This window comes from Candoia aspera, chromosome 2 (genome assembly GCF_035149785.1).
Source record: "Candoia aspera isolate rCanAsp1 chromosome 2, rCanAsp1.hap2, whole genome shotgun sequence".
NCBI classification, from domain to species: Eukaryota; Metazoa; Chordata; class Lepidosauria; order Squamata; family Boidae; genus Candoia; species Candoia aspera.
Window position 1 is genome coordinate 237,393,642 of NC_086154.1, and position 25,329 is coordinate 237,418,970.

At 38.4% G+C, this 25,329-nt stretch overlaps 1 protein-coding gene across 1 annotated transcript; it reads left to right on the forward strand.

Annotated features, from left to right (window-relative positions):
- The first annotated feature begins 23 nt into the window (after window positions 1-23).
- On the forward strand, window positions 24-23,184 carry CENPK (centromere protein K). The gene is made up of 10 exons (XM_063295599.1): window positions 24-108; window positions 7,349-7,486; window positions 8,025-8,081; window positions 11,726-11,798; window positions 14,287-14,333; window positions 16,352-16,434; window positions 16,512-16,610; window positions 17,051-17,183; window positions 20,120-20,173; window positions 22,752-23,184. The coding sequence occupies exons 1-10, from the start codon at window positions 106-108 to the stop codon at window positions 22,908-22,910; spliced, it is 846 nt and encodes a 281-aa protein (XP_063151669.1). The 5' UTR covers window positions 24-105; the 3' UTR covers window positions 22,911-23,184.
- Window positions 23,185-25,329: the final 2,145 nt, after the last annotated feature.

Below are 25,329 nucleotides of genomic sequence, written 5' to 3' on the forward strand. Positions count from 1 at the left end.
CAATGAGAACGCAGCCCGCGCGGATTTGGACGCGAGAGAACACTGACGAGCGTCGGGGCTTCCCGTGAGGCGAAAGGGGCAGAAGGAAGGAATAGGAACGTTGCTATGGTAATGTCGGGCGAGAGGATGCATCCCCTGGGTGGAACAGCAACGGGAATGGGGCACGAACACCTCGATCCGCCCCACTGAAAAGGTTGCAACGGAACGTCTTGTTTCTGGGAAACAGCTCCTGTCCGGGAGGATTGGGGAACGTGTGGTCTTCCAGATGTCGCTGAACGACATCGGGCAGCATTGGCCATTTGGGCTGAGGCTGCGGAGCAGGGCCGCAACTAGGGTCTGTGTCACCCGGGGCAAACATGGATTCCGCGCCCATTTTGGCGCCCCCCCCCCCAGCGCGGCGCCCGGGGCACATGCCCCGGTTGCCCCCCACAGTTGCGGCCCTGCTGCGGAGAGCTATAATTCGGCAACAACTAGAGGGCCGTAGGTTCTTCACCGCAGCTCGAAAGGGCTGCAGCGACCTAGCCTAGTCCAGGAATGATAAACATACCCCACAAGGGGTAACTTGGCCTTATCAGGTTCAGACGGAATATCCGAGATAATAAGAACAATTTCTCAAAAGATCGAAACCCAACATTAAGCTGCAGTTCTTTTCACTGCTTAATTAATAGTATCATGGTTAGGATGGTAAATGTAAACAAGGATACATGCTGGCCCTTTTCTCTGCCAGCTCCGTGTCTTTAAAAGACATTTGGCAGGCAGGAATCTAACTGATCTAGTTTTCACAAAGGATTATGGAGTTCTTCCCTGACAAGTTGTTAGAAGGGATAGCAAGAGCCTTCAGAATAAAGAACACAGGAATGCAATCATTTGCATAATTGAAAGATTCCTGTGCCTTTAAAATATACACTTAGTGCTGTACAGTAGAACATATTAGGTCTAGAAAGACAAGCCTTCAGTGTCTAATTGCACAAGTTTGACATTAATTCTGTTTAAGAAAAAAAAAGACTAAATTAAGTGGCAATAAATCACATAAAATGTTTTTGTTCTCAGATTAATAGAGATGTTTTGTTTTCTGTTTTTGCTTTAAATTGTTGTTGTTATTGTTGTTATTCCATTATAGCCTACTGGACAGGTGAGATAACTCAGAATAAACAATCCCCCAATGGGATGAGAAAGAGACATTTTAGTTTACTAAAATATTATTGAACAGAGCAGAAAGAATTGTTGTTGTTTATTCGTTTAGTCGCTTCCGACTCTTCGTGACTTCATGGACCAGCCCACGCCAGAGCTTCCTGTCGGTCGTCAACACCCCCAGCTCCCCCAGGGACGGGTCCGTCACCTCTAGAATATCATCCATCCATCTTGCCCTTGGTCGGCCCCTCTTCCTTTTGCCTTCCATTCTCCCTAGCATCAGCATCTTCTCCAGGGTGTCCTGTCTTCTCATTATGTGGCCCAAGTATTTCAGTTTTGCCTTTAATATCATTCCCTCAAGTGAGCAGTCTGGCTTGATTTCCTGGAGGATGGACTGGTTGGATCTTCTTGCAGTCCAAGGCACTCTCAGAATTTTCCTCCAACACCACAGTTCAAAAGCATCGATCTTCCTTCGCTCAGCCTTCCTTATGGTCCAGCTCTCGCAGCCATATGTTACTACAGGGAACACCATTGCTTTAACTATGCGGGCCTTTGTTGTCAGTGTGATGTCTCTGCTCTTAACTATTTTATCGAGATTTGTCATTGCTCTTCTTCCAAGGATTAAGCGTCTTCTGATTTCCTGACTGCAGTCAGCATCTGCAGTAATCTTTGCACCTAGGAATACAAAGTCTTTCACTGCTTCTACATTTTCTCCCTCTATTTGCCAGTTATCAATCAAGCTGGTTGCCATAATCTTGGTTTTTTTGAGGTTTAGCTGCAAACCAGCTTTTGCACTTTCTTCTTTCACCTTCATCATAAGGCTCCTCAGTTCCTCTTCATTTTCAGCCATCAAAGTGGTATCATCTGCATATCTGAGATTGTTAATGTTTCTTCCAGAGATTTTAACTCCAGCCTTGGATTCCTCAAGGCCAGCTTGTCGCATGATGTGTTCTGCATACAAGTTGAATAGGTAGGGTGAGAGTATACAGCCCTGCCGTACTCCTTTCCCAATCTTAAACCAGTCTGTTGTTCCGTGGTCTGTTCTTACTGTTGCTACTTGGTCGTTATACAGATTCCTCAGGAGGCATACAAGATGACTTGGTATCCCCATACCACTAAGAACTTGCCACAATTTGTTATGGTCCACACAGTCAAAGGCTTTAGAATAGTCAATAAAACAGAAATAGATGTTTTTCTGAAACTCCCTGGCTTTTTCCATTATCCAGCGGATATTGGCAATTTGGTCTCTAGTTCCTCTGCCTTTTCTAAACCCAGCTTGTCCATCTGGCAATTCTCGCTCCATGAACTGCTGAAGTCTACCTTGCAGGATCTTGAGCATTACCTTACTGGCATGTGAAATGAGTGCCACTGTTCGATAGTTTGAACATTCTTTAGTGTTTCCCTTTTTTGGTATGGGGATATAAGTTGATTTTTTCCAGTCTGATGGCCATTCTTGTGTTTTCCAAATTTGCTGGCATATAGCATGCATTACCTTGACAGCATCATCTTGCAAGATTTTGAACAGTTCAGCTGGGATGCCGTCATCTCCTGTTGCCTTGTTATTAGCAATGCTTCTTAAGGCCCACTCAACCTCACTCTTCAGGATGTCTGGCTCTAGCTCACCGACCACACCGTCAAAGCTATCCCCGATATTGTTATCCTTCCTATACAGGTTTTCTGTATATTCCTGCCACCTTTTCTTGATCTCTTCTTCTTCTGTTAGGTCCTTGCCATCTTTGTTTTTGATCATACCCATTTTTGCCTGGAATTTACCTCCAATGTTTCTAATTTTCTGGAAGAGGTCTCTTGTCCTTCCTATTCTATTGTCTTCTTCCACTTCCGCGTATTACTTGTTTAAAAATAATTCCTTATCTCTTCTGGCTAACCTCTGGAATTTTGCATTTAATTGGGCATATCTCCCCCTATCACTGTTGCCTTTTGCTTTCCTTCTTTCTTGGGCTACTTCTAGTGTCTCAGCAGACAGCCATTTTGCCTTCTTGGTTTTCTCTTTCTTTGGGATGTATTTTGTTGCCGCCTCCTGAACAATGCTGCCAACTTCTGTCCATAGTTCTTCCGGGACCCTATCTACTAAGTCCAGTCCCTTAAATCTATTCTTCACCTCCACTGCATATTCCTTAGGAATATTAGTGAGCTCATATCTAGCTGATCTGTGGGTCTTCCCTAATCTCTTTAGTCTGATCCTAAATTGTGCAAGAAGAAGTTCGTGATCTAACTACAGTCAGCTCCAGGCCTTGTTTTTACCGACTGTACAGATGTCCGCCACCTTTGGCTGCAAAGGATGTAATCAATCTGATTTCGGTGTTGTCCATCTGGTGAAGTCCATGTATAAAGCCGTCTCTTAGGTTGTTGGAAGAGAGTGTTTGTTATGCAGAGTGAATTGTCTTGGCAAAATTCTATCAGCCTGTGTCCTGCTTCGTTTTGTTCTCCCAGGCCATACTTACCTGTAATTCAAGGTGTCATTTGACTGCCCACCTTAGCATTCCAGTCTCCTGTGATGAAAATAACATCTCTTTTAGGCGTGTTGTCCAGTAGGTGCTGCAGATCCTCATAGAACTGCTCTACTTCAGCTTCTTCAGCATTTGTGGTTGGGGCGTATATTTGGATCACTGTGATGTTAGATGGCTTGCCCTGAATTCGAATTGAGATCATTCTGTCGTTTTTTGGGTTGTATCCAAGCACTGCTTTAGCCACTTTACTATTAATTATGAAGGCTACTCCATTTCTTCTGTGGTCCTCTTGTCCGCAGTAGTAGATCTGATGGTCATTTGATGTGAAGTGGCCCATTCCAGTCCATTTCAGTTCACTGACGCCCAGAATGTCTATCTTTAATCTTGACATCTCACCAATAACCACATCCAATTTGCCCTGGCTCATAGATCTTACATTCCAGGTTCCGATGGTGTGTTGATCCTTAGAACATCGGATTCGCCGTTCACCACCAGCACCGTCGGCTGCTAGCCGTCCTTTCGGCTTTGAGCTAGCTGCGTCATCACGTCTGGGGCTAGTTGAGCTCATCCTCTGTTCCTCCCCAGTAGCATTTTGACCATCTTCCGACCTGGGGGTCTCATCTTCCGATGGTATACCGACATATCTCTGGTTGTACTGATCCATTTAGTTTTCACGGCAAGAATACTGAGGTGGGTTGCCATTACCTTCCCCAGGGATCGCATTTAGTCTGACCTCTCTGTCATGACCTTCCCGTCTTGGGTGGCCCTTCACGGTTTAGCTCATGGCATCATTGAGGTGCTCAAGCTCCAGCACCACGACAAGGTAACGATCCTTTGCTGAAGCAGAAAGAATACATTACAAAATATACAAATACATACCATAGACTTCCCAAATTCCTAGAATTTTCACTGGCTATGCTGACTGGGAATTATGGAATTTCAGTCTGGAGGATAACAGGTTTAGGAAAGTTACTACAGCTACCTAGCAGACGAGCATGGTACTTTTGATCTTTATACAACACATAATTAACCTGTGGGTTTCATTACCACAAGTTGTGATTGGATAGTTTTAAAAAGAGATTTGATAAATCCATGGAGGACAAATCTATTGAGGTCTGTTGGTTTTGAAGACTGTCACCTCTGGATTGGGGAAAGCATGGCTTCAAAGGGAAGCAATGGGCAGTGTATTTACCCACCTGCAGCTTGCAAGCATCCCAGAGGTGTCTAGTTGGCCACTGTTAGAAATGAAATCATGGATTAAGATAAGCCTTGACATTTCTTTTCTTTTCTTTTTTTTTTTGGTCCCCCAAAAATGGTGAGGTTGGAAGCTTTATTTAAAATGCAATGTTCAGTGTGGATGGCATTGCAATAAACAACTAGTTCAGCTATAGCAGATTTAAGGTTTCATAAAATATAATAGCCTGCATATACCTGTATTAAGATATAACAGATCAGTTGCTCTCTGATTCAGTTGAGTTAATACATGGCACCCATCAGGGTTACCCACCTTTTCTGTAGTTTTTGGGTTTAATCCTCGAGCCTTTAGCAATTTCTGTTAAGCAATCTTGTCTCATTTCATGTCAGAAGTTCAGGAAATAGAAAGGAGGACCCTTTCATTAAAGCAATCTTGTAATATTACCAGTATTCCATTGGCAGGTTTTGAATATAAATTATTTTTATATGCTGATGATACTTTGGTAATTTTAGATTATTATTCTCCTTCATCTTTGAATTTTGGGTGGTTCAACAGTAAGTATTTGGGCTACAAGATTAATTTGGATAAGTCCATTCTACTTCCTTTGGGTTCTGATATATCAGTATAAAAAGCTGCGCTTTGTAATTTCTGTGGAGTCCTTGGTGCTCTCTGAGCCTTGTTGTTTTCTTGCAGACGTTTTGCAGAAAACAACAAGGCTCAGAGAGCACCAAGGACTCCACAGTTCAACCCTGAGCTACAAATATTCACTTCAATTTGTAATTTCTGCTGAACATATTAAGAATTTAGGACTTTATATTGCTAAAATGTTTTCTAAATACACAGAAACAAAATGTTAAAAGTTTTAGAAATGGTCAGCTTGGATATTAATAGATGGATTAAAATTCCATTAAGTCGGTGAGGTAAAGTTAATGTTATTAAATGAATATTGATTTAAGTTCCAAGAGATATTCCAATATTAATTCCAAATAGATATTTTCTTCAGATAGGCAAATAACTAAGAAAATTTACATGGAAAAATAGCAAGGATTTCACTGGCAAAGGTGAAATTCTATTTTGATGATGGTTTGTTGTTTTAATTTACCAGATTTTCAAAAATATTGGGCTTTCATTTTATCAGCCATATTTATGTGGAATGAAAATTTAGAGGACTATCAACCTTTGTGAGCTTCACTAAAAAGTATTTATTTATCCCACTATGATCTTGGCAATTACTTGGGTCAATGTATAATAAAAAGGACCTTTCACTTAAAGAACTGAGGGCACAGATAGACAGGTTTCGGCCTTATTGGGTCTTAGGCTAGATTTTGACGTTGAAGCTCATTGAAGCTTACTCTAACCCTAATTTTATGGAAGAATTCAACTTTTGAAAATAGGTGGCAGGATATCAGTTGGAAGGTATGGGAATTAATTACTTTAAATTCATTACTTGGTAATTATTATTTTAAGGATTTCTTTTGACTTCAGACAACAGTGGCAATATACTCGACTCAAGAATGTCCTGATAGTTCAATATGAACAAGATGCTTTAACCACTTCAAAGAAACCTGACATGTTCTTTTTTTTTATGGAGTCTGTTTCTGAAACCAAGCTTCATTCTTTCTGTATCAAACATTAAATATTTTTAAAGTTAAAATTACAAATATTTATGATGCATGGACCACGAATTGGAATATTTGATAATGGAATACCATTGATTCCAAGTCTTAAAAAATGTCAAACTGGTGTTATTGGACTTAAAATTGAAACTGATTCATCAGAATAATTTATTTTCAATCTATTATATGTCCCAAGGAATGTATTTGAAAGGCTGAACGGATTTTCTCTGTTGGCAATGTAAAAAAAATTGAGGGCTCATTAACTGATATGATTTGGTCTTGTGAGCTATTGGCATTCTTTTGGAACAATATTTTTATATATAAGTAGATTTATGGGAAAATCTATTTATGTTAAAAGTATTAATATTATGTTGAATTATGTTCCAAAAATGTAGAATATGACTGGTTTTCAGGAACTTTGGCTATACTGGGTGTGGGAAATTGCCAAGAGAATTCTTTTGAGAAGTTGGAAAAATGTTGTTATTCTGGATTCAGGACATAACTTACTCATTTTTCAAAGAGATATGATTCTGCTAATCATAAAATGATGCAATATGTGTCTCTTTGGCACAGATTCATCATATTTTATCCCAGTAGTTTTATTTTTTGTAATTCTGAAATCTATAAATACTTTATAGATGATATGCTTATATTGGTTGGAGTTTTCTTTTTTTTCTGTTTTCTGTTTCACTTGTTCTTGTTTATGATTAATTGTATTTTTCTTTTTAATTTTTTCTTTAGAGCTTGTTTTTGTTGGTTTTTTTGTACTTGGTTTATTATTTTTCTTTTTAAAAAACGTGTTATTAAATAAAGTAACAAAAATTAGGTATCAACTGTTGATATGTATGCTTGTTTACTTAAACTATTTTATGTCCTGCTTTTAGTTACAAACTCAAAAGAAGTATGTCAGCAATAAATACAAATAATACTATTCCTAGGCTGAGAAACTTGCCAAGAACTTTTCTTTAGATAAACAAGATGTGCCTTCAAGAGCAACTAGTGTGTTGTTAGATTCAGAAGATCCCAAAGAACAACTCTTGGAAGAATGTGAAGAAATATGGAAACAAGTGGAGGAGGTAACAAGCAATAATCACATATACTTATGAGATAAGTAAAGCTGTGCATCTGAATATTTGGTATTTGGTATTAATTTTCTTGTTTCCTCCTCTGCTTGCCATGATCATAGATGTGCTTAAGCAGAGAGATGAACTTTACTATTGCTACAGAAAATCATTAATTTTAAGATACAAATAAACTTTCCCAAAAAAGTTTTGGAAAAACTAATCAGAGTGTTAGTTCTTACATTATTTTTAACATAATGACATGGAATAGATTATAAATAGAAGCTTATCTTAAGGTTATTTTAAGGTTAGGAATATTTTTAAAACTAGAAGCATTATATATAAATCAATTTATCTTCTAAGATACAATTAATCTAAAAAGGTTTTGTATTTAATCTCAACAGGAGAAAAATCAATATTTAGGTCCTATGAAATCAGTGTTTTTAAGTTGACCTGTATCTTAAATAATAAACAACTTTTAAGTAGTCTTAAGAATATGCCTTATTACTATAAGCTTATATTTAATTTTTCATATTCCCTTTTCTTTTTGAAGTGCCAGACCAAATTAACTCTTCAAGATGTTGAAACTCTTCCAGTTTCAGATCTCAAGGTAAGAGTAGATTTTCAGAACTGAGTTTTTTAAACAATGAAACCTTGTTAATAGACTAATTGGGGAGACTGGAATGCTAAACTGGGCAGTCAAATGACACCTGGAATTACAGGTAAGCATGGCCTGGGAGAACAAAACGAAGCAGGACATAGGCTGATAGAATTTTGCCAAGACAACTCACTCTGCATAACAAACACTCTCTTCCAACAACCTAAGAGACGGCTTTATACATGGACTTCACCAGATGGACAACACCGAAATCAGATTGACTACATCCTTTGCAGCCAAAGGTGGTGGACATCTATACAGTCGGTAAAAACAAGACCTGGAGCTGACTGTAGTTCCGATCACGAACTTCTTACTGCACAATTTAGGATCAGACTAAAGAGATTAGGGAAGACCCCCAGATCAGCTAGATATGAGCTCACTAATATTCCTAAGGAATATGCAGTGGAGGTGAAGAATCGATTTAAGGGACTGGACTTAGTAGATAGGGTCCCGGAAGAACTCTGGACAGAAGTTCGCAACATTGTTCAGGAGGCGGCAACAAAATACATCCCAAAGAAAGAGAAAACCAAGAAGGCAAAATGGCTGTCTGCTGAGACACTAGAAGTAGCCCAAGAAAGAAGGAAAGCAAAAGGCAACAGTGATAGGGGGAGATATGCCCAATTAAATGCAAAATTCCAGAGGTTAGCCAGAAGAGATAAGGAATTATTTTTAAACAAGCAATGCGCGGACGTGGAAGAAGACAATAGAATAGGAAGGACAAGAGACCTCTTCCAGAAAATAAGAAACATCGGAGGTAAATTCCAGGCCAAAATGGGTATGATCAAAAACAAAGATGGCAAGGACCTAACAGAAGAAGAAGAGATCAAGAAAAGGTGGCAAGAATATACAGAAGACCTGTATAGGAAGGATAACAATATCGGGGATAGCTTTGACGGTGTGGTCAGTGAGCTAGAGCCAGGCATCCTGAAGAGTGAGGTTGAATGGGCCTTAAGAAGCATTGCTAATAACAAGGCAGCAGGAGACGACGGCATCCCAGCTGAACTGTTCAAAACCTTGCAAGATGATGCATGCTATATGCCAGCAAATTTGGAAAACACAAGAATGGCCATCAGACTGGAAAAAATCAACTTATATCCCCATACCAAAAAAGGGAAACACTAAAGAATGTTCAACCTATCGAACAGTGGCACTCATTTCACATGGCAGTAAGGTAATGCTCAAGATCCTGCAAGGTAGACTTCAGCAATTCATGGAGCGAGAATTGCCAGATGGACAAGCTGGGTTTAGAAAAGGCAGAGGAACTAGGGACCAAATTGCCAATATCTGCTGGATAATGGAAAAAGCCAGGGAGTTTCAGAAAAACATCTATTTCTGTTTGATTGACTGTTCTAAAGCCTTTGACTGTGTGGACCATAACAAACTGTGGCAAGTTCTTAGTGGTATGGGGATACCAAGTCATCTTGTCTGCCTCCTGAAGAATCTCTATAACAACCAAGTAGCAACAGTAAGAACAGACCACGGAACAACGGACTGGTTTAAGATTGGGAAAGGAGTACGGCGGGGCTGTATACTCTCACCCTACCTCTTCAACTTGTACGCAGAACACATCATGCGACATGCTGGGCTTGAGGAATCCAAGGCTGGGGTTAAAATTGCTGGAAGAAACATTAACAATCTCAGATATGCAGATGATACCACTTTGATGGCTGAAAGCGAAGAGGAACTGAGGAGCCTTATGATGAAGGTGAAAGAAGAAAGTGCAAAAGCTGGCTTGCAGCTAAACCTCAAAAAAAACAAGATTATGGCAACCAGCTTGATTGATAACTGGCAAATAGACAGAAAACGTAGAGGCAGTGAAAGACTTTGTATTTCTGGGTGCGAAGATTACTGCAGTCAGGAAATCAGAAGATGCTTAATCCTTGGGAGAAGAGCAATGACAAATCTCAATAAAATAGTTAAGAGCAGAGACATCACACTGACAACAATGGTCCGCATAGTTAAAGCAATGGTGCTCCCCGTAGTAACATAAGGCTGCAAGAGCTGGACTGTAAGGAAGGCTGAGAGAAGGAAGATAGATGCTGTTGGACTGTGATGTTGGAGGAAAATTCTGAGAGTGCCTTGAACTGCCAGAAGATCAAACCAGTCCATCCTCCAGGAAATAAAGCCAGACTGCTTACTTGAGGGAATGATATTAAAGGCAAAACTGAAATACTTGGGCCACATAATGAGAAGACAGGACACCCTGGAGAAGATGCTGATGCTAGGGAGAGTGGAAGGCAAAAGGAAGAGGGGCCGACCAAGGGCAAGATGGATGGATGATATTCTAGAGGTGACGGACTCGTCCCTGGGGGAGCTGGGGGTATTGACGACCGACAGGAAGTTCTGGCGTGGGCTGGTCCGCGAAGTCACAAAGAGTCGGAAGCGACTAAACGAATAAACAACAACAACAAGGTATCAAGAATGTCAGCTGAATCACAGAGTAGGGCATTAGGGATTTAAAGGTAAAGGTAAAGGTTTCCCTTGACGTAAAGTCCAGTCGTGTCCGACTCTAGGGGGCGGTGCTCATCTCCGTTTCAAAGCCTTGGAGCCGGCGTTGTCCATAGGACACTTCCGGGTCATGTGGCCAGCATGACTCACGGAACGCCGTTACCTTCCCGCCGAAGCGGTACCTATTGATCTACTCACATTTGCATGTTTTCGAACTGCTAGGTGAGCAGGAGCTGGGACGAGCAACGGGAGCTCACCCCGCCGCGCGGTTTCGAACCGCCGACCTTCCGATCGACAGCTCAGCGGTTTAACCCGCAGCGCCACCCATCATCATTAATGCAAATTGGTAAATTACTGTGGAAATTTGCAAAATCTGTTTCATTGGTTTCACAGGACTTGGTATAATACGTTAAGGACAGCATGGTGTAGTGGTGAAGGCAGGAGGAAGATTCAGGTTTTGGTCCACTGTCATCCACAGAAGCTCATGGGGTGACTTTGGACTTACAGCCCAACCTACTTTACAGGGTAGTTGTCCTGGGGAAAAGCAGGAGGAAGGAGCACCCCTGCATGAATGGTAGAATATAAATCAAATAAATATTAAATCTAAAGAGTAATTTCAAAATACCTTGATTATAATAATTTATTTTAAAAAATACCTTTCTTCTGGAATACAATGGTTTGCTCCAGGTTAGAAACAAACATTTCTCACACTGAAGAGGTACGATATCTTTCTATGAGGTAGAGAACCTATGGCCTGCCAGAGGTCGCTGAACCCAGAGAAATAATGGAGTACCAAGCAGTTTGACAGCCATCTGTTGGGGATTATTTAATTTGGATTCTAACTCTGAGCACAGGATTTGACTAGGTGGCCTAAATGGCCCCTTCTAACTCTAGGATTCTGTTGAGTTCCCAGCAACATACTGACTATGCTGCTGAAACTGTAGTTTAGCAGTATCTGAAGGTTCAGATACCAGTATACTCTAACTCTGATCTGAGAGCATAGATTTGCCTGAACATGAGTATTAAAGTGGAGGAGGTTATACATTTCAGTCCCGGGCTTCAACTGGGGTAGTTTTAAAAATTTATTTCAAGTACTGTATATAAAAATACATATTAAGATAATGTTGAAATTTTGCCATGTTTGACAGCTTTCATTGTTAATGAAACGATTCAAGGCTCTAGCAGCTGAATTTAACCAATGGCAGAAAAGAAAGCCAGAAAGTAAGCTTTTTTCTTTGGATTTAATTACATACAATGTTATAAAATCTGAAGTATAGAATATATAACTGTACTTTCTATAGACTATATAATAATTGTACTAAATTAGTGCCACAACTTTTATCTGTTGTATCATACTGTATTTTAGGCCTCCTTTTCTGTCTTCCCTGAGCAAATTTAAGACATTATTCTTTATCTTTCTTATTTTCTTTTGAAATCAATTCTTCTATATTTTTGTCTTTGTTTTAGTTAGCACTGAAGTAGTATACTAACATTGATAATACTCTCAGTAATATTCTCCTTCTCCCAGTCATGTGTATGATTTTGTATTTAATGATTTTAAGTGCCTGCTCTGTAATAAAGTGGAGGATGTTGCATTTTTTGTGCTACTTTTTATGGCATTTTGCTCTTTTATCATCTTATTTTAGAGTTTTAAGTAATCTGTAATCCACCAGAGAATTTAAATTGAGTGGTTAGATTCTTCCTCCTCCTCCTTCAAACAAGCAAGTGTCTGAGGCAAATTACGATTTCTTATTAATAACTAATCTGAGTATCTTACAAACAAAAGTCCAACATAAGGTAATTTAACTAACTTCTTCAAAATTAAAATCTTCAGCTGAAAATCTTAAACCTGTAGAGGGTATCAGTGAAATGCTACCTCCATCTGTTATTCCAATCACTCTCTCATGTAAGCATTTTATCATCATTGATTTTGATAGAACCTACTTTCAACTGAGATTTCCAGAAAAAGCTTAGAACTCTGATTTCTTGTTCAATGGTTTCTATAAAGTTATTCAAAATTCTTTGCATTTTTTTAACTCTCAACATTTCATTTAACTTTCTGTTCAAAAATCTTAGAGGAGAAATAGTTATGGTGTAGTTTGATGAGAAGTCCTTTAGATCGATACAGATTTTTAGCAATGCTTAAAAGTTGAATAATCAAACTCAGTACTAAGTTGTTATTGTATTCAAAAGGGACTCTAGTCTATAAGGATTAAAGGACCTTTCTGGAATAATCTTAATACATAATACTTTAAAGTGAAACTACACAACCATACTGGGGCTGGGTTATTTCAGGGACTGCCTCTCCCCAGTGACATCAACCCATCCCATCAGGTCCAGCAGAAGAGGCTTGTTTATTTATTTATTTTATTTAGCATATTTATATAGCCACCCATCTCACAAACATGTGACTCTGGGCAGCATATAACACAACAGTTAAAAACTCTGTAACAATCAAAAATAAAATAAACATATAAACATATAAAATAAAAGAAACTCAAGGAAGTGGGAGAACATACATCATTTAATGTCATATAGCCACCTTGCAGGCTCTTCCTGGGATCCCCAAGGCCAGAAAAAAACATGTTTTAAGGGCCTTCCAAGGCTAATAGAGATGGGGCTAACCTCACCTTAGGGAGAATGATGTTCCAGAGGGTAGGGGCCAGAGCAGAAAAGGCACACCGTCTTGGTCCCGCCGGATGGAACTCCTTTGGGGAAGGGACCCGCAGCATATCTCTCCTGCCTGACTTGGTGGGACGGGTAGATGTAATTGGGAAGATGCGGTCCCTCAAATAACCTGGTCCCATGCCATGTAGGGCTTTAAAAGTCAAAACCAGCACCCTGAATTGCACCTGGAAGCAAACTGGCAACCAATGCAGCTCACAGAACAGAAGATAATAGCCAGCTTGAGATGTTTCCAAACAGTCACTGTTACCACAACTTCCTGGCAAGTACAGCAGGATCTGTGAATAATGACAAGGAATGGTCAAAGATGAGTGTCTGTTTCTTCCATTTGACTCATTCCAAGGTTTTGGACAGAAAGAAAAAAACTTATTTTGGACTATCCTTTCCCATCAAAAGTATCTTTTTTCATAATAAATCCAGAGAGAAAATAATGTGTAATAAGATGGGGCACATGTCCCCTGAATGTTGTGTTTCACATTTGCTTAAAGTTACAGTGAGTGATACATATCCTATCTATACTAATCATCTTGTGTCTCAAAATGCAGAAACATTCTATAGCAGATTTGGGATTTTTTGTTCTGTTTTGTTTTCTGTTTTATGATTTGTTCTATTGTTTTGTTCAACTGATTTTCCATAAATATAAATATATAAATCCATTTTTAACTGAATAACTATTGTATGTATGCACTGATGCAACAAAATATTGATTCAATCAAACTAATAACGTATGTTAGAGAGCCAGTTTGGTGTAGTGGTTAAGGCATCAGGCTGGAAACCAGGAGACCATGAGTTCTAGTCCTGATTTAGGCACAATGCCAGCTGGGTGACCTTGGGCCAGTCACTCTCTCTCAGCCCTAGGAAGGAGGCAATAGCAAACCACTTCTGAAATCTTGCAAAAAAAACTGCAGGGACTACTCCAGGCAGTTGCCGAGAATCAGACATGATTGAATGGCTATATGTGTATGCATGTATTTTACAAAGAAAACTTTTTTAAAAAATTCTGACAATATATTCTCTTTTTCAGTAATTACTACAAATCCAGATGTTCTGGTAGCATTAGGAAGAGAGCAGGTATGTAGTTAATTAATGAGATAGTTGTAACTTTGTAATATTATAATTTTAGGGGTAACTGTAGGAACCTATGACTAGGTTTCCCTAAGAAACAGTCCACTATGGATTCTTGTTTAAATGAATATACTGTATAGTATGTGGCTACGGTACAAAACTCAATTAGGATTAAGTAATTGGAGTGTATTAAGGTGGATCGAGAGCACTCTGGTCATGTTAATACAGGATTGTAGATGTAGTCCAACACATCTGGAAGGTACCAGGTTACGAAATGTACGTATGATTAAAGTCAAGATACTGCATTTGAAATAAAATTCCAATTTTTGCTGCCCACCTGAAGCAATGGTTTACATTGCTCCCTACGCTGTTACACGGGAAAGGCTGCAGTGATATGCCTGCAGAATTACTTGTACAAGAGGAACTACAACAGCAGCTAAGTTATCTACAGTTTCCAATGGGGTTGTGGAAATATTTGTGGAACTGAACTAGATACTGTATTCTTTTCCCACTCTTTTCTTTTGGTTTGAATTCAATTATTCTGGCATAATTGGTTCCTAGGGTTGTCCAGCTTGCAACCCATCAGCCTAGGAATAGATCATCAGCCATGACTTAGTGTAGTTCATCACCTCTAACTGTGGTTATGTCCTCTAATTCGGATGGCTTTTAAATAGGCTATTCGTCTTGAGACTCAGTGTTACTTCCAGGCTAGAGACAATATACTCCCAAATATCAGTTGCAAGGAAGAATATCAGAAGAGGCTTGCCTAAATTCTTGAAACCTATTGTAAATCAGAAAGCAGATTATAAAAATAATTAAGTTTTATAGGAATAGCATCTGCAACAACTACTCTTTTGCATTCTTCCAGATTTGGGGGCTAACATGCAATCCTAGAAGGTGTAAGATTTCAGTGTAATAGTTAAAGAATTATTATGCAGCATTACCAGAGAAGATTCTTGTAGTGCCTCTACTTAACTAATGAATTATTCTGTGTCTAACAAATGAAATCACACTTAAATTTGAAAAGTTTTCTTGTGCTGGGGACCATAGCAGCTGGTGATAAGACAGTGGGCAGTTCTCAGGGTAGAGGTAGCCATTGTGTAAGAATGAAAAAGAAGCCTCAATTTTAAAGTCCCTGCCATCTTTTCACTGTACTGGACAATCAGTTGTTGGGTAATACTTAATTTGGTCCACCATAAAGATTCTAGTCTCACTGACCTGGGCCTTTGCCAAGTCAGGCTGAAAATTGAGCTAAGCTGTGAAGTGTCAGGAGATCTGTGGTTCATTGCTGTGCCTTACTCAGAGAAGCCTGATAGGTAGCAACGATCAGGACTGGCCGACTGCTGGCCACTCCGACACATCTGTTCTAAAGCAGTGCTTGGTGCTCTTCCTGATTTGTCAGTGGACATACCTGGAGAAAATTGTATACCCTCTAGTCATTCTTAAGCAAGCCAAGTTGGCCTGTTGTTCTTGAGCAAAGTCAGAAATAATCAGCACCTCTCTGTTAGCTGGCATGGCATCCAGCTTGCAAATAAGCCCCAAGAGGAGATGGTATGTAGGCACCAGATTGCCCTTCATTCAGTCAATAACTCTACCTTCCACTCCCACTACGTTCTTTGCCTTCTACAACTACCATGATGGTCCTGCTCCCTCTCATTCCCTCATCCTGGAAATAACAGAGCTAGCTATGATTTCATTGTTATATATAGATCATTTGACTATGGATTCATAAATTAAAAATCACCAATATTTTATCCTGAATTAAATCAAAGTGTATACATTACAAAATCAATAATGTATCCCAGAATATCTGTTAAAAGTAATTTATGAAAAGTATCTATACTCTCTATATGGGTATAATTTCTTCCATTTTCAACTTGGAATCTGTGAATTTGAAGTATTAGCCTAATGTATATCACAGAGCATATCTAAGCAAGGCTTTGATTTTGAAAGAATTCTAATACTGAAAAAAGTTCTGATTTTGATGGCATAATGGTTTGAAAATACAATTATTTTGTTTTCAGTTGCAGAAATTAGACCATGAACTTGAAATGGTGTTATCAACAGTCAATGCAAAGAACAAAAAACTAAAAGAAGATTTTATAAGGTATAGATCGTGCTAAAACTGTTTTGCAATTCTGTAAAATATGAACTAGCTATTTATTCTCACATCTGTGTTTAAAGGGAACAAAAGTGGTTGGAGGAACAGCAACAGCTAATAGATTGTCTCAATCAAACAGAGGAAGAAATGAGCAATCAAGTAGTACATTTTTCTGAAAAAAGGTATTTGAACTTTTAATTTAAGATGAAGCAAATTGCAATATCAAATTCTTTTGGATAATTGAGTAGTAACATCCATGTAATAATAACTGACTGTATCATTCAAACCCAAATCAAATCTAGAATTGTGGTTTTGGTAAAGCATTTTCACCCTAATCTATAACCATAGGTTATTTTTGAAAATTTTGGTCCTAACTTGGCTCCACATGTTATGATTAAGCAATCGATCATTTGTTGGGCTATTTGCACAGCATAATTCTTTTATGACATTTGGACCTTCAGCTTGCCTATTAATTTGAATGTATAGAAGTTCATACACATACATGGCTGTTAATGTTTTATTAAATTGTGCTGTGCTTTGTTATAAGCACATGATAAATAAAATTATTACCACTACTTATTTCTTAGAAAATCCATAGTCTTTAATCTTTTTAATATCTTAGAACCTTTCAGGAACTGCAAAGTAAAATGCTGCAAATAAAAGCTTATAAGGAAGATGTTTTGAATGCACTGGGAGATTTCCTTGAAGAACATTTCCCACTTCCTGAAAATAGTGGAATTGCAAAAAAGAAAAGGGTAGGTTTATTTGCATTTTCATATTAAAAATACTTATTTTTTTATATTTATGGATTTATTTATTTATTTATTTATGGCACTCATATGCCTTTTCAATTCCAATGGACTCTTAAGTAGTGCACAAACATATAAAAATACAATAATATAATTTATAATAAACATAATAATATAATACAATAGTACAATAGATGGCGCCACATTCCTAACTTAACTCTCTATTCTATTCCCTAAAGGCCTTAACCAGGTTTTAACAATCTTATGGAAAATTAGGAGGAAAGGGTGCAGGCTCTCACTTCTGGGTGCAGGCTGTTCCAAAAGATGAGACCTCCTACAGAGAATGCCCCCTTCTGTTGAACATCTTAATTGGAAGGGAACCTCATCAGTCACTCTGTGTGCAAGCAAGAGGTGTGCAGATTCTACACAAAATAGGTAGTCTCAAAGATACTGAGATACTATATAGCCCCAAACCATATAGAACTTTATAGGTGATAACCAGCACCTTGAATTGCAACTGGAAACATACTGGTAACCAGTGCAGCTCCTACTATATGGAATTATATGTCAATAGTGAGTCTGACTGGCTATCAAAATGGGTAGCCGAGTTAGCACCATTTGTCACTAGGAAAAGGGGTCGTAGATTCAGAGGTTTGTCAGGAGAGCTCAGCAGATTTCTATTCAAACCCAGGCTGGCACAAGTCTGATATGCACAGGATCTGAGAATCTATTTCAGATGTATTTGGGGCAGAAGCAAACATGCAAAAATTCCCAAAATCCAAAAGAAAGCACTTAGTTTTTCACAACTGTATTTGTTTTCTACAAAACAAGAGATCAAGAGAGACAAGTTTCTTATTTAACCTTTGTTTAGAAAGTGCATTGCTCTGAGATACACAGCCAGTAAGAGGCAGCTCTGTCTCTGAGATCATAGCACACTTTGTAAAGGAATATGTGTGTGACTGTTTCAGCTATCTTAATGGCAAGAGCAAGAGTGCCATTAAGAGAGATTTGTAAAGGCCACCTGCCTTTATTAAACATGAAATAGACAAGTTTGTTTCCTCAGACACAGCCTTTAGCCATACCGTTATACAAAGGATACTACACACTGTTATACTGACCCACCCTGGGAATTTTGCTCTTGTATATCCTTTTCCTGTTGATTCGATCCTTGGTGATAGCAGTAGTTGGACTTACCATGAAATTAATTTCTGGTTTATTTTGTTATACAAATAGATATACATTGTTCTTCCAGGCCCAAGTGTTTTGCCAGTTGCAAGTTCTACTGTAAGGCAGGGGGTTTACTCCATGCGACTTAAGCTCTGCCTTCTGAATAGAAGACTTGGAATTAACTCTTTCCTGATGGGTTTATCTTCTGGTGACCATAAAGGTACTTCATGATAAGACCAACTACTGTTTGAACCAATTAGTTTTGTACGTCATTTTTTCTTCCAGTTAGAATCAAGAATTTAATGTCTACTGTGTCCTCTGGCCATAGGCAAAGTTTCTGCAGACTTACCCTGTATTCATATATTTAATTTATCTAATTTAAAGATACACAAGACTGAAGCAGTGGGGCTTTGCACTTTACAACCTTGTTTTCTATAATATTTTGAGAGAGGTTGATAATTATTGTTAAAAACTAATCTTTGAATATTTGCTTTTTAAAGAGCACTGTTTTTGTTTTTTGTTGTCTTGACTGCTAGAAAAGTGTAGGAAAATGTATATTTTCTTTGGCAGATATACTATGTAGTCAATAAAACATTTACGTATACTATAGGTAAAGGTAAAGGTTTCCCTTGACATTAAGTCCAGTCGTGTCCGACTCTAGGGGGCGGTGCTCATCTCCGTTTCAAAGCCGAAGAGCCGGCATTTGTCCGTAGACACTTCCGTGGTCATGTGGCCAGCATGACTACACGGAACGCCGTTACCTGCCTGCCAAAGCGGTACCTATTAATCTACTCACATTGGCATGTTTTCGAACTGCTAGGTTGGCAGGAGCTGGGATTAGCAACAGGAGCTCGCCCCGTCATGCGGATTCGAACCGCCGACCTTCCGATCTGCAAGCTCAGCAGCTCAGCGATTTAACCTGCAGCACCACCATACTATAGAAGCTTTAAATATTAAATATTGATAGAGGAAAAATAGGAACATGACAGTGCACAGAGCCTGTTTCCCGACCCATTAATTCTGACAAGACTACCTGTACATTTTCAAGTAATTATCCATCATAACTAAAAGCTTACTGTTCATGAATGACAGCTGATATTCTCTAAATCTGGATACTCCAAACTACCTTGCATCCTAAAAGCTGGTGTTGTCATAGACTCCTCCTTGGATGAGACAGATCCTCAGTGAATCTGGACAAGACTGTACCTGGGCAATCCCTGTAGCTGAATTTTACCAAGATTAGAATTGTAGCAAGATTAGAATTTTACCAAGATTAGCTTTATCAGTCCTTTGTATATGGTCCAATAGAAGAAGCAGTATACAGATTGCCCAGCATATGATTTCAGAACTCTTTGTGCTGAATCTTTGATCACAGCTCTTCGGAGCGGAAAGTAAAGCAAAGTAGCTATGTATGCATGTGCATGCAGAGACAGCCAGGAGCAGCTTCCAATATATGTGGCTGCTTTAGCAATTGAAAGGGAAGTGTTTTGTAGACATTCCCATGTATTGCAAAGCACTCTTTTAAATATTTTGCACAAGGTAAGTTATGTGGTCATGCGTAAAGGTATCCTCTTTCCATACAATATTCCTTTAAATCTGTCATACATTCCTATCTACATTCTGGCACTACTAGTTGTAGATAAATACCATTTAAGCCTAAAAGTAGATAAATGCATTCTAAACATGACTTCATAACTATCTTTGAAATGCTATTTTTCTTTGTAAACGTGGATCACAAATGTGAAAAAAAAAGTCTTGTCTTTTGCTTTCTGTAGCACTCATCAGAAGAGCAAGATGTTCAGCTCATATCGCTACATGAAATTTTAGAGGTAAGAAAGTTTGGCTGTGTTGACTAACAATGCTGGTACCTGTAGCTCAACATAGCTGAGTTCCAGACTAAGTATTATTGTCTTAGAATCTTGGGTTTTTGTATCCAAAACTTACCATGGAATCCCAATTTCATACTTCTGTATCATTTCTTTTCATTTCAAACAGGGATAAGCAACATATTCCTCATAATTACTAGTACCTACAGATATCTCCTTTGGTGTTCATTAATATTTTTCAGACATGAATGTGTTTCAACTGAAATATAATGAGTAATGCGGTACGTAATACGTACCTGTCTATTAGAAGTAAATCCTATTAAGTTTAGTTTAGCTTGAAAATGGGATTGCATTCTGAAATAATACAGTAGCTAAACTGAAGCACTAGATGGACCCAATTTAGAGATACATCTTTTTATATTTTAATTACTCACTGCCTATTCTTTAAAGCTGAAATTTTTGGTATTCTGGCATTTACATGTTTTAAAATCACTCTCCTGGTTTTGAATGACATCAAGTAAGAAGTAGTGTACTATTGTTGAAATGTCTCACATCAAAATATTATGAAAAATGATAGATTTAATTTGGTGTCAAGCTGGTCAAAGTAGGGCAGTTTGGGTATAGTAGCTATATAATAAATTACCATGCTATTTCTATGGTATCTAGGATAGTTGATCCTGCATCCTGAAATCATAATTCTGAGCTTTTTCCATCTATGATAGCTAGCAACGTGAAGGTGGATGGAACTACAGTAATGACAGCTTAATTTGTTGAAAGGGGTATGTGATCCTCACTGTCTTGAGGGAGGCAGTTGTATGTCCCTTCCTCAAGAGCCCTTCATTAGGCCCAACTGCACTGGACGGTTTTTGTCCAATCTTCAACCTCCTCTTTTTAGGGAAGATGGTTGAGAATATGGTTGGGCTACAGCTTCAGAGGTCCTTGAAGGAAATTATCTAGAACCCTTTCAGTCAGGATTCAGGCCAGGACACAATACCAAGAGAGCACTGGTTGTGCTTGTTAATGATCTTTGGTGGAGCCAGGATTGGTGTAGTTCTTTCAATGCCAGCAAAGCTTACCCCTGATAAGACCAAGTGGCTTTGGGTGATTGAACAGCCCCCAAGATGGGGAATGTTTCATCTTTAGTTTTGAATGGGGTTGCAGCTTCCCCTTGCGACTTGTCTGTACTTTGGGGGTCTTCTTGGGCTCATGGCTTCTGCTCAAAGAGCAGGTGGCAGCTGTGGCTAAGAAAGCCTTCATACAAATCCACCTTATGCACCAATTGCATCCTTACCTGGACCAGGGGCCATTCAGTCCAGAGACTTTGGTCATCTTACCAATGGACATTGAGCTCTACATGGAGCTGCCCTTAACATCCACTTGGAAGCTGCAACTGGTTCAGAATGCAGTAGCATGGGCAATTATGGGCATGCCACTTCATGCCCATATAACACCTTTTCTCCATGGGCTGCACTGGTTACCAGTAGGCTTCTGTATACAATTCAGGAGGCCTGTTATCACCTATAAAGCCTTTTACAGCATAGGGCATGATTACTTAAAGGACCATCTGTCTTCCATAGTTTCTGCCTATTCATTACCAATGCAACAATCAGATAAATGAGTCCAAGAAAGTGGTTTACAAGAACACCCCAGACAGGGCCCCTCTTAATTCACATGAAGATGAAAGAGGAAGGAAGAGAAGCATATTCAGACTTGCAAGATTCTGTTATTACAGGTAGTCCTCGCTTACTGACCACTCATTCAGTGACTGTTTGAAGTTAGATGGCACTGAAAAAGATTTATTATTGGTCCTTGAAGTTGCAGCCATCGCAGCATCCCCACGGTCACATGATCACAATTTAGGCACTTGGCAACCGGGACTGTCGCGGCATTCCGCAGTCACATGATGCCATTTGTGACCTTCACAGCCAGCTTCCAACAAGCAAGGTCAATGGGGGAGCTGGCAGGAAGTTGCAAGTTGCAGTCACATGATGTCGCACTTAAAGACTGTGGGTGATTCACTTAACGACCACAGCTGAAACAGACAAGTCGGTGTGGTCACGTGACATTTCACTTTATGACCACATTGCTTAGTGACAGAGTTGCCAGTTCCAATTGCCATCGGTAAGTGAGGACTACCTGTATAGTGGTTCTAATAAAAGAAGCTCTAGGTCTATTCAGCGTCTTTCTTAGTCTGATCTACCTTACAGGGCTGACATTCAACATACTAAGCTAACAACAAACAAGCTACATTATGGCTTAGTTTGATGTGCAAACCAGATCTAAGACTAGAGTTAATGGATTGTCCAGATTAAATTAGTGATTTGGTCTTAAAGTTGGCTACTTAGAATTGGATATTAAGTTATATATAAGGTCAGTCATATGTGATTAATTCAGTGCAATAAGAAATGATTTACTGAAAACATTTAAAATATAGTAAATGTAAAACAGCTTTCATTCTATAGAGAATAAATTGAAAAATACTTTATTCAATAAAAGTTAGGAGTTTTGAAATTTTTCATCTCAATTTCCTACCACATCTGAAGGGTAAAATCTGACGTATTGTAACTCGTTCTCTTTCCAGAATCTCATCAATAAACTGGTAAACACTCCACATGATCCACATATAACAATCACTGCTGCATTTTGGTCACCTTACATTGAGCTTCTGCTGAGATATGGGATTGCATTAAGACACTCAGAAGATCCAAACAAGATACGTCTAGAAAATTTTCACCAATAGCAAGATATTTTAAGATGAAGGGTGATCAGCAGAACAGAGTTAACTAGAAAACTCTAATCTGAGAAGATAATATTAAGTAAAAATACTTCATGTCTTTCAGGCAGAAACTTATAATATTTCTGTAAAGTAGTATCTACAGAACCATTTTAAATTATGAGATTGTCACATTTCCTTTTTTTATGTTTTACTATTGTTAGCAAATAATGCTTGTATTCTGCAAACTATTGGGTTTATTAAAACAAGAGATCAGATTAAAGGATTATTTTAAACAAGTGGTTTGACTGTAGCTTTCCCATTAATTCTGCTATCATCAGTTGTCAAAACTGAGCATCCGTTCAAAAGAAATGAAATGCTGGGAAAAACAAAACCAAGTGTTGTGTTTATAAATGAGATTATACATATGTGATTCTGTAAGAAAATGTATGAAAGAAAGACAAAGGAAATGTCATAAGTTTGCATTCAGATCTGAAAAATCTCTGCCATGGTGCTGGTATGATTAACCATCTTTTCATCCATTGGCAACAATGTATTTTAAAAACATTTACGATGGGAAATGTAATGGAACACTAATAACTAAAGAGTCTGAGGGAAAAGGATTTTAAAAAACCTGCACAATATGTCTTTTTCATATTCTGTAGCCTATCCACCGTGGAGGTTAAAAATGTCAAGATGGTGGCCGCAATCAAAGCCACCAGCTTGACTTTTATTTACCCTCACCTACAGATGCCCCTGGTTTAGCCCTCAGATATGACAAGCAGATTCTCCTTTCAGCAGACTGTTACAAATATTTCAGCTGAGTATATTCTGATTAAACAAAGTGCAACTTATTTCAAATGTTTTGCCAACAGACACAAAACAAAAGCAATGTTTCCTTGATTTTGTCCCATGACACAAAAATAAGTAGTGTAATCTAGACTGAATGCTACCTATAATTCAGGTTAAAAGAAAATTGGACAAATAACAGTATTTTTAAAATTCCTACAGCAAAAGCATAAGCGACGATTACATGTTATTTTCTGGCTGCCTGGCTTGTCTGCAAAAGCAGAATTAACAGAATCATGCCCTGCAAAGAGGCAACAGGGGTAGATTTACTTCAGTACAGCCCACAATGTTATGAATTGGATGAGGATTTCTATGACCTAAAAATGTTAGAAATATGCAAGCATTTATGACCTTAAAACTGTTTAAGTATGACCAATTAAACCAAAAATAGGACTTTTAAAGCACAAATATGAATTTACAATTTTTCTGAAATTAGCACCCACACCTCCCTGAGTTGGGGAGCGAATAAGAAAAAGGAAAAAAACAGGCAAATTCTCACTTTCTTTGCTGGCTTGAACTTGCTGGCTTATCAGGAGGGTTGCCAATGACCAAAATATGACGTTTGTTAAAAAATTAAGCAGAAATATGACATAACACCTTCAAAAAGTCAAAATATGATTTTTCAGGCAAAATAAAAAGCATCTAATTCTCACCAGATTACTCTAAAACATGTTTTGACTTACTTATAAATTCAAATAAAGGCTCCAGAAAAAATATGACATGTCATAGAAATCCTCACCCTAGTTATGAACATAACTGCAGCATATCAGTTCTATCTGTCATGCGCAGGATACATTTTTGCATTTAGCAACCTGCCTGAGAAGAAAGCACAACTTACAAAGACCACAGGAATAGTACTACAGTATAAGTTGTGAATGAGCTCTATAATGAGTTTTAAAAAGCAGTATACTTATAAACACTTATTTTCTTATGTCCAAACAATAATCTCCATTTCTGAACAAATGTTTAACTGATTCTCTCCTCTCCATCCTTCAGCTAGTTTCAACCAACAGCAGGAATGGATATGAATGGCCAGTGATTTTTTTTTTTAATAAAGCCACTTGGAACACTTCAAACAACATATACAGTATAGTGAAGCATCTTGTTCTTGTCCCAAGCTCCAGACAAAGGATAGGAATGTGGAATATTTTGCACCTCCTAAATTTCTTCATATATTGATTGTGGGTAGATTGCATTGATTTTAATGAAGTCCAGTAGTAACAAATCTGTTCTTTCTGATGTACATTGCCTTCCACTTGAATATTACCCCCATTCTGATACTAATCTGCTGATTATTTCATTTCTTGGGACATACCCATCATTTTCACAACATATTTGCAGTGACATAAATTTAATTAAATAAATAATCATTTATTATGGAAATGATCAAGACAGAAGAATTCATTCCTAATTCTGCCCAACTTCCAAGAAAATTGGTGCGTTTTAAGAAGGGGCATCATCTTTCCTTACAAAAAACTCTCTCAACCTATCTCTGAAATTTGGCATGGGTATTTTGTACTTTAGGGATGTTGACTTCAAATTTCAGCACTTTAACATTCTCTCCCAGAGCAAGAAGATTACAGATAGTTTTTTAATA

Bases quoted from the DNA above. Each gene is read 5' to 3' on its own strand.
- CENPK (XM_063295599.1), top strand. The intron at 16,611-17,050 runs GTATTTGAACTT...TTAATATCTTAG, and splicing joins GTACATTTTTCTGAAAAAAG to AACCTTTCAGGAACTGCAAA. The intron at 17,184-20,119 runs GTAGGTTTATTT...TGCTTTCTGTAG, and splicing joins GAATTGCAAAAAAGAAAAGG to CACTCATCAGAAGAGCAAGA.